The 9,829-nt window shown below is 38.3% G+C and overlaps 1 protein-coding gene across 1 annotated transcript; it reads left to right on the top strand.

Annotated features, from left to right (window-relative positions):
* The first annotated feature begins 203 nt into the window (after positions 1 to 203).
* LOC120153662 (lysM domain receptor-like kinase 3) lies at positions 204 to 9,559 on the top strand. Its single transcript, XM_039165574.1, has 12 exons — positions 204 to 861; positions 1,080 to 1,113; positions 1,222 to 1,226; positions 1,335 to 1,493; positions 1,949 to 2,127; positions 2,491 to 2,580; positions 3,106 to 3,199; positions 3,281 to 3,432; positions 3,516 to 3,607; positions 8,938 to 9,076; positions 9,189 to 9,287; positions 9,376 to 9,559. The coding sequence occupies exons 1-12, from the start codon at positions 219 to 221 to the stop codon at positions 9,538 to 9,540; spliced, it is 1,851 nt and encodes a 616-aa protein (XP_039021505.1). The 5' UTR covers positions 204 to 218; the 3' UTR covers positions 9,541 to 9,559.
* The last annotated feature ends 270 nt before the right edge of the window (positions 9,560 to 9,829 follow it).

The following is a 9,829-nucleotide window of genomic DNA, read 5'->3' as shown; positions in this document are numbered from 1 at the left end:
TCAAATTAATTCAATACCAAAAACAATAATAAAATAAGCGCCAAAATTACCCACTAACCACCTTCCACGTCACCCCTTCTTCTCCCTTTCCGAGTTCGTCATCACCCAAGTTTCAAATATCTCCGGTCAACGTTCTAAAATGTATTCTCTGTTCGCCATCAACTCTTCTCCCTTTTGAACCCACAAAATTCGAAATCTAGGGCTTTCAGTTTCCCGGAATGCTGAAGTTAATCTCAGTTCTGTTGTTTTTTATCTCAATTTCGTTGTTTTCAGTAGAATCAAGATGCAGCAGAGGATGCGATTTAGCCTTAGCGTCATACTACGTTTGGCAAGGAGCAAATTTGACTTTCATATCCGAGGTTCTCAACTCCAGCATCGTGCCGTTCTCGACACTTAACTTCGATCCAATCCTTATTTACAACAGGCAAGTTCCGAACAAAGACAGTGTCCAGGCTTTTAGCAGGCTCAACGTTCCTTTCCCTTGCGATTGCATCAATGGCGATTTCCTCGGCCACGTCTTCACCTTCTCAGTTCGACCGGGAGACACTTACGACAAAATCGCTTCTGAATATTATTCGGGTTTGACCACGGTTGATTGGTTGCAGCGGTTTAATAGCTACCCTCCGACCAATATACCGGACAGTGGGGTGGTTAATGTGGTGGTTAATTGTTCGTGTGGAGATCCTATTATTTCCAGGGATTACGGTTTGTTTATTACGTACCCGCTCCGACAGAATGAGACTTTGAATACTGTGTTGACCCAGACGAATTTGTCATCGGATTTATCTAGCTTGGTGCAGAGTTACAACCCCGGGGTAAATTTCAGCTCAGGGGCTGGCTTGGTGTATATTCCAGGCAGAGGTGATTCCTTTAACATTTATTTACTTAGCCTAGTGAAATTAAGATGATTTTATGGAACAAGAAAGGGTTAGTTTTTCTCTAGGATTATCATTTTCCTGCAAATAACTTGTTGATAGTTAAGCGCCAAGGGTATGGCTTTGTGGTTGCATATCCCTAGTGTCACAAACAACTGTTAGTTTGACACACTAAAGGGATTCTTTTTCCCCCCTTTTTTGCAGATGCTGATAATAGTTTCCGTCCCCTCAAATCAAGGTAGATAATGCAACATTAAACTTTGACTTTAGTTTAATATATTATCATTATTTGTCTAAAGTTTTAACCTTGGAAGTTCTAAATTTGTTTCTTCTTTCTGTTTTACAGCACACGTGGTTTGGCCTTCTTTGCATGTCGCTTTTGTGATGATTATGTTATCGGGATGCTCATTGATTGATAAATTGTTTTACTTTTGACTTCATATCTTGCCTTTATATAAGCAGGACTTTCTGGTGGAGTTATCGCTGGGGTATCTATAGCAGCCATAGTAGTAGCACTGTTGCTGGCATTTGGTATTTATGCTAGATTTTTCCGAAAGAGAAAGGGAACAACATTACTTTCGACAGTCTCCCAAGACTTACCTGCTGAAGGTGGGAATGGTAGCCCATTACTTCTCTAACCCTTTTTTGTTTGTTTGTGACACTTTAACTAACTAAAAGGATTTTCACAAATTTAATGCTTTTTATAAGTAACTTTAGACTGTTCTGCCAGTTGAATCTTTGAAAACACGGGTCAAGTAGGAGATTAATTAGAAAAATCAGTTGATGTGCTGCCCTTTGTTCCAGAATGTAGAGCAAAAGAACATACTTTTAGTCTTCATTCTAATATCCTTAAGTTCTTTGTTCAGGAATTAGCACTTTACAACCTCTCTCAGAGCCTAGGCTATCATATTTTCTGTTCTTGGATAAATGTTACAACCTTATCTCTATACTTTGTATTATCTCTATTTATTTATTTTAGAACAAAACCATTATACTTTGCTAGTAAATCTTGATTACCATTATCTTAATTGCTGATCGGTCCCTGGTTTTACTTTTCTTCCCTTTGTTTCTTTTGTTTGGGGAATCACCTGCAGCTGTTGCTTCTTCTCCGGGACTAACTGGCATTACTGTAGACAAATCTGTTGAGTTCTCATATGAAGAACTTGCCCAGGCAACTGATAATTTCAGTCTGGCTAACAAGATTGGTGAAGGTGGCTTTGGGGCTGTTTACTATGCAAATTTGAGAGGCGAGGTTAGTTCATAGATGTATATTTTTTATTGTTCTGATTACATTTAGTCAAGTCATTATTAGCTGTTGGTAATGCTACGGGTTGTTAGATGTGTTCTGTACGTCAGTGTTGTGTTTTCTTATTGTACCCTATATTCAGAGAAAACACAGCATTGCTGTTTCTTGCATTTTTATTAATAAGCCAATAAATGGTTAAATTTGCCAATAAAAATTACTAGGTGCTCAATTTTTTTTTTCTTTCAGGTTTTGAATTTACAATTACCCTGTTCAATGTTTTTTGAGGGGGAAAAATACCTGCATCTGCATTAACGAACCATTGCCCTCTCATGCTGGTTCCATATGTCGTGTTTATTACTCAATGTGCAGGAAGTTGCAATCAAGAAGATGGATATGCAAGCATCCAAAGAATTTTTAGCTGAATTAAAGGTTTTGACACATGTTCATCACCTGAACCTGGTAATGTACTTTATTTCTCTCATGCTTGGGAAGGTGTATCAAGTGCATTCATGTCTGGGTTCTGCGACTCAATGAAAAACTGAAACTTTTAGAGGGTGATACGTCTTTGAATAATTGTCTATCGTTGAATATAAAATTAAAAATATTTCTTTAACGTTGTTCTATCTGTCAATCTGAATACCATTTTGTTGATACTCAGGGTGTAACACCATAGGTAACAACCAAAGGCCCTGTTTGTATTCTATATTGTAACGAGTCAGAGGAACTGTCTCTATCATCCTACGACACAGTCTTCATGCATTAGTGTTCATAATCCCTCTTTTCTGTGAAGTTAATAAATATAATGCAGATATCATTTAATGTTTAAGTAGATTCTAGTTGAACCGACTATGCATTTGATTGCAGCTATGATGGTGCACAACTGATGTAGTTTAGCTTTTCTTAATCAGCGAGCTTTCTTTTTCTGGAAAAAAATAAATTTTTATCCTTTCTAGACATCCATTGAAGTTATGACCCATTATGCAGGTGCGTTTAATTGGATACTGTGTTGAAGGCTCTCTCTTCCTAGTTTACGAATTCATTGAGAATGGCAATCTAAGCCAGCATTTGAGAGGCCAAAGTGAGATTTCTTATGTGTAAATTACTGCTACTTCCATCGGCTCAAAGCAGCACTAAACAGATATCTGTTGTTTATTTCCAGGCAGGGAGCCACTTCCTTGGTCTAATCGAGTGCAAATTGCCCTTGACTCGGCCAGAGGTCTTGAATATATCCATGAGCATACTGTCCCTGTTTACATTCACCGTGACATTAAACCAGCCAATATATTGATAGACAAAAAGTTTCGTGCAAAGGTTACTTTTTCCCGATCTCTTATCAGGTGGGCTATTTGAAAACTTCTTGTTTTTATTATACTCACTTTTAACGTATCATGCAGGTTGCAGATTTTGGATTAACGAAACTGACAGAAGTTGGAAGTGCATCAATTCCCACACGTCTTGTTGGGACATTTGGATACATGCCACCAGAGTAAGATCAATTTTGTTCGTAATAGTTTGATGCAATTTTTTTTGTTTACATAAAAATTTAGGTTAAGGGTGGCTCCCCAGTCTAGGGCCAGAGTATACTTAAGACTCAATTGGGATTTATATAGGAATTTACAGATTGTCTACCAAGAGTAACGGTGGTAGGATTCGAACTTGCCCACCAATTTTTAATTCATTGGATTGTTGTTAGGACAATGCCTAAATTCAACAATTGGCTAAACTGTCATTAGATTTATGACTAGAGTGGCCAATGATCCTCTAGAGAAATTACTAGTTCTTATAAATTTTTCATTCGCCTAATTTAATGGCTGCTATTTAGGAACTTCATATCTTGTGTCAATGAATTTGCGATCGGAGGTACATCAGATCAAGGACATACTAGGATTTTATGTTGGGGTGTGAACGTAAAAATTTATATTAGAAATTTAGGGGGTGCAAAACTACAAAACTACAAAGTTACTCGGAACTCTGGTGTGTGTGTCAGATACATGCATGCATGCGACATTGAGTATGATTAGTTATTCCAAGTTTTTTCATGTATTTGTGAGATCCTTGTAAGTCGTATCTTTATGTTCATGTGTTGGAGACGAGTGTTAGACACTAGTAATTTAAGAAAAATGAAGAGTCCTAACAGCATATCTTACAATCAGTTATATTGTTGGCGTGAAAACTTTTAAAATTTAACTAGATGCCGTGAACATTATTGTTAGAAAGCCTATAAATTTGACCAGGATACTGTTGGTCAAAGCAGCACATGGGCTGCAAAATTATTAGCAGCCGGCGGCTGCTTGAAAATAATAATAATAGGGGGCTAAATTTTTTATTATTTTGTAATAGGGATAATTACAAAATTGAGTCATTGAACTTTAGGGTATTTACAAAGATTAGTCCCTAAGTTTCAACTATAAATACCCTAGCTCATTTAGCTTCAAAATCATCCCAAAATCATTTCTTCCTTCCAATACTAGAGAGTTTTTTTGTGAGTAGTGAGTGTTTTTTAAACACCTGTTATAATTGCGGCAAGAAGGGTCACTTCAAAAGAGATTGTCGAGCACCGAAGAAAAATACCGGCACACAGGAATCTGCCAACGTGACACAGGAGACAGGTGATGCCATGATTCTAAGCGTCAACAGTTCGATTGAATCATGGATCTTGGATTCAGGAGCATCTTTCCATTCCACCCCATGCCAAGAAATCATGGAGAACTATGTCAATGGTGATTTTGGGAAGGTTCATCTAGCTGATGATGAAACCTTGAAGATCGTCGGAAAAGAAGACATCAGACTAAAGTTGCCAAACCAGACCACCTGGAAGCTAACAGGAGTGAGACATATTCCCGACCTCAAAAGAAATCTGATTTCTGTTGGACAGCTTGATGGAGAAGGATATAGTACAACCTTTTCAGGTTGTGAATGGAAGATTACCAAATGAGCACTCGTCATTACTCGTGGTAAGAAAACTGATACTCTCTATATAACCTCAAATTTAGAGAATATCATTGCAGTAGCAGATGCTGATGGAAAATCAAACCTATGGCACCAAAGGCTTGGCCATATGAGCGAGAAAGGAATGAAGATACTTCTGTCAAAAGGGAAGCTGCCGGATCTAAAGAATGTAGATGTCGGACTATGCGAGGATTGCATCTTTGGCAAACAAAAGAAAGTCAGTTTTGCAAAGATTGGCAAGACACTCAAGGCAGAAAGGTTAGAGTTGGTTCATACTGATGTATGGGTACCATCCCCAGTTACATCTCTTGCATGCTCACTATATTATGTCACCTTCATCGATGATTCAACAAGGAAGGTGTGGGTTTATTTTCTGAAGAAGAAATCAGAAGTCTTTGATACCTTCAAAAAATGGAAGGCCATGGTGGAAAATGAGACTGATTTGAAAGTCAAGCGGTTGAGGTCTGACAATGGAGGATAGTACAGAGATAGTAGATTCAGAGATTTCTGCGCAAACAATGGGATCAAGATTAAGACAACAGTTCCCATAATACCGCAGCAGAATGGCGTAGCAGAGCGTATGAACAGAACTCTGAATGAACGTGCCAGAAGCATGAGGATACATGCCGGATTGCCCAAATTTCTATGGGCTGAAGCTATCAACACTGCAGCGTACCTGATTAACCGTGGACCCTCAGTTCCTTTGGATGGCGGAATACCAGAGGAAGCTTGGAGCAAGAAAGAAATAAACCTTTCACACTTAAGAGTGTTTGGTTGTATTTCTTATGTACACATAGACTCTGCTGAAAGAAGTAAAATTGATGCTAAGTCCAACAAATGTGCCTTTGTTGGTTATGGCGGTGATGAGTTCGGTTACCGGTTTTGGGACTACGAAAATCGAAAGATCATCAGAAGCAGAGACGTCATTTTCAATGAAAATGTGATGTACAAAGACAGGTCAACCGCATAATCAAGTAATACCGAGGCTGAAACAAAGGAATTTGCTGAGTTCGAGGAGATTTCTGGAAATGATGTTCAGATCAATCCTGAAGCAGTTCAAGAAGAACCACGCACACCAGAACTGAGACGCTCTTCCAGAATTCCTAAACCAACCCAACGGTATTCGCCTTCTTTGCACTACTTGTTGTTGACTGACATTGGTGAACCAGAGTGCTATGATGAAGCAATGCAAGTGGAGGATTCAGTCAAGTGGGAGTCTTCCATGAAAGATGAGATGGACTCGCTTATGTCAAATCAGACGTGGGAATTAGCTGAATTACCACCAGGCAAGAGAGCGCTCCATAACAAGTGGATTTACAGGATCAAAGAAGAGCACGATGGGAGCAAACACTACAAAGCAAGATTGGTAGTCAAAGGTTTTCAGCAAAAAGAAGGTATTGACTACAATGAAATTTTCTCTCCAGTCGTGAAATTGTCTACAATCAAACTGGTGTTGAAAATTGTAGCTGTATAAAATTTACATCTTGAGCAGTTAGATGTAAAGACAACTTTCCTTCATGGTGATTTGGAGGAAGAAATCTATATGAGGCAGCCAGAAGGTTTCATAGAGGCAGGCAAGAAAAACCTGGTATGCAGGTTGAAGAAGAGCTTGTATGGTTTAAAACAAGCTCCCAGACAGTGGTACAAGAAGTTCGATAGCTTCATGGGTAGCAGTGGTTTTACCAGATGCCAAGCAGATCATTGTTGCTACATCAAGAGGTTCGACAACAGCTTCATTATTTTATTGTTGTACGTTGATGACATGCTCGTTGCAGGTTCAGACATGCAAGAGATTATAAACTTGAAGCAAAAATTGTCGAAGCAGTTTGCTATTAAGGATCTGGGTGCTGCAAAGCAAATTCTTGGGATGAGGATCAAGAGAGACACAAAGTCGGGGACTTTGATGTTATCACAGGCTGAGTACATCAACAAAGTACTCTCCAGGTTCAACATGCAAGATGCTAAACCAGTAAGTACACCTTTAGGTGTTCATTTCAGACTCTCCAAAGACCACCAATCACCAAAGACGGAGGAAGAACGTGCACACATGGTGAAGGTGACGTATGCCTCAGCAATTGGAAGTCTGATGTATGACATGGTTTGTACCAGACCAGATATTGCTCATGCAGTGGGAGTTGTTAGCAGGTACATGAATAATCCGGGTAAGGTACACTGGGAAGCAGTCAAATGGATCCTCAGATATATGCGGGGTACCACAGACAAAGCACTTTGTTTCAAAGGTGGAGATACAATACTGACAGGCTATGTAGATGCTGACTTAGCCAGAAATGTTGACATCAGAAGGAGCACTACATGGTATGTCTATACTCTAGGAGGAATTGCAGTGAGTTGGGTTTCTCAACTACAGAAGATAGTTGCTCTCTCCACAACTGAAGCAGAATATGTCGCTGTTACGGAAGCCAGTAAGGAGATGGTTTGGCTCCAAAGTTTCTTGGAAGAATTAGGCAAGAAACAAGAAAACAATATCTTGTATTGCGACAGTCAAAGTGCTATCCATCTAGCAAAGAATCCGTCTTTTCATTCCAGGACGAAGCACATACAATTGCGATATCATTTTATCCGGTCTCTTCTGGAAGATGAGATTTTGAAACTTGAAAAGATCAGTGGAGCTCAAAATCCAGCAGACATGTTAACAAAGACGGTGACTACAGACAAACTGAAGTTGTGTTCAGCTTCAGTTGGCATGCTAGAATAAAAGACCAGAAATACTGCTGCATCGATCGAGGTGTGAAGACAGATTGAAATAAGTCTTCAAGTGGGAGATTGTTGGTCAAAGCAGCACATGGGCTGCAAAATTATTAGCAGCTGGTGGCTGCTTGAAAATAATAATAATAGGGGGCTAAATTTTTTATTATTTTATAATAGGGATAATTACAAAATTGAATCATTGAACTTTAGGGTATTTATAAAGATTAGTCCCTAAGTTTCAACTATAAGTACCCTAGCTTCAAAATCATTTATTCCTTCCAATACTAGAGAGTTTTTTTGTGAGTAGTGAGTGTTTTGTAAACACCTGTAAATTTTCTCTCTTAGTAAACGATCTGCAGCAGTCCGGAGACGTAAGCAAAATTGGCTGAACTCCGTTATCAATTTCGGGTATTATTTTTCCGCTTTTATTTCGCATTCGCACTAATCTGGTTATAAGGAAAATTACTTGTACTCGGTTTATTTTTTTTTTCTTAACAGATACAACTCTGAATATGGAGTTCTCACATGATTATAGGAATTCTGTATTATTGGTGGGAAACTGAGAAACTTACCTGTATATGGCTTGATATCAGTATTAGGTTTATGTGTCAAAGTATATTGATGCATTTACTTAATTAGATTTTAAGTGGAGGGATGCTTAATCACGCCCTTATTATCGATAGTCATGATTCTTATACAAGAATCTCCCTTGCTAGTTACAGGAGATCCTCAAAAACCAACACTTGAATTTTTTTCTACCACCTTATTTTGCTCGAGTTTTCTACAAGCAAGTGATTTAAACATGAGAGGAGAGGATGTCGGAACTTAATTCTGCAATCATTATGGGCGTGATATTAGTGCTCAACTCTTTTTAACCGAAAACACCACATACCTACTTTAATTTGGCAAAGAAGATAAATATAATATCAATTACCCTTTTCTGCACTTGCACAGCTTCTGTTTACACTAATGGAGTGAAAGCTAAATATGCTCCTTTTTAGTAGGAATTTCAGTTGAAAGATGCTACATAAGACTACATTACCTCTGGGATAGATTTTTTTTTTATTTTGTTAACTATTCTCGAATGCCCTCAAATCATCTACCTAAAAGTTGGTGTTCGTGTAACAATGGACGAACTTAATTCACATTTGTTTGCAGATATGCACAATACGGTGATGTTTCTCCCAAAGTAGATGTATATGCCTTTGGGGTAGTGCTCTATGAGCTTATTTCTGCTAAAGAAGCAATTGTCAAGGCAAACGGTTCTCTTGCCGAATCAAAGGGTCTTGTTGCCCTGGTTAGTATGCTTGCAATCTCTCTACTCCAATCCATGAAAACTGGTAGCAAATGGGCTGAATGCTTTGAGTAATTCCTTTAGCAAATTAAAACCCTTTTGTCCCCTTGCGCAGTTTGAGGATGCTCTTGATGAGCCTGATCCCAAAGAAGCATTTCGCAAGCTTGTTGATGAGAGACTTGGAGATAATTACCCACTAGATGCAGTGTTCAAGGTGAGACCAGTTCCAGGGAAATAATATTCTAGGATTTTCATTTCGTTGTGTTTCAGTTTGATAAAAGTCAAGGATGATATTATTGCAGATGGCTCAGCTTGCCAAAGCGTGTACACATGAAAACCCTCAGCTACGACCGAGTATGAGATCCATAGTGGTTGCTTTAATGACACTTTCATCCTCAACAGAGGATTGGGATGTTGGTTCTTTCTATGAAAATCAAGCTCTTGTCAACCTTATGGCCGGAAGATAAGGAACAAAAAAGGGTTTAGTATACAGACGATCCCGTTGGTATGGTCAAAAGGGAAAATATACAATAGGGCTGGATAATTTAATCATTGTTTGTTTGATATTAATGTAAATAAGTAATGACAATCATTGCAAGTTTTTGAAAAAAAAAACAATAATGAGAGTTATTTGATTAATCATGTCTGCAATATTTATGGTAAACTATTTATTTGGTATTTCTTGTATTATTTTATTTTTAATTTGGTCACTAAATTATTTTTTGGTAAATTCATAGCTATTGTTATGTTTTATTT

This window comes from Hibiscus syriacus, unplaced genomic scaffold (assembly GCF_006381635.1).
Source record: "Hibiscus syriacus cultivar Baekdansim isolate YM2019G1 unplaced genomic scaffold, ASM638163v2 tig00111105_pilon, whole genome shotgun sequence".
In the NCBI taxonomy this organism is placed as follows: Eukaryota; Viridiplantae; Streptophyta; class Magnoliopsida; order Malvales; family Malvaceae; genus Hibiscus; species Hibiscus syriacus.
Note: the sequence above shows the minus strand (reverse complement) of the source record. Positions and strands in the feature narration are given on the sequence as shown.

Bases quoted from the DNA above. Each gene is read 5' to 3' on its own strand.
- LOC120153662 (XM_039165574.1), top strand. From the start codon at position 219: ATGCTGAAGTTAATCTCAGTTCTGTTGTTTTTTATCTCAATTTCGTTG. The intron at 2,128-2,490 runs GTTAGTTCATAG...CTCAATGTGCAG, and splicing joins ATGCAAATTTGAGAGGCGAG to GAAGTTGCAATCAAGAAGAT. The intron at 9,288-9,375 runs GTGAGACCAGTT...ATATTATTGCAG, and splicing joins CACTAGATGCAGTGTTCAAG to ATGGCTCAGCTTGCCAAAGC.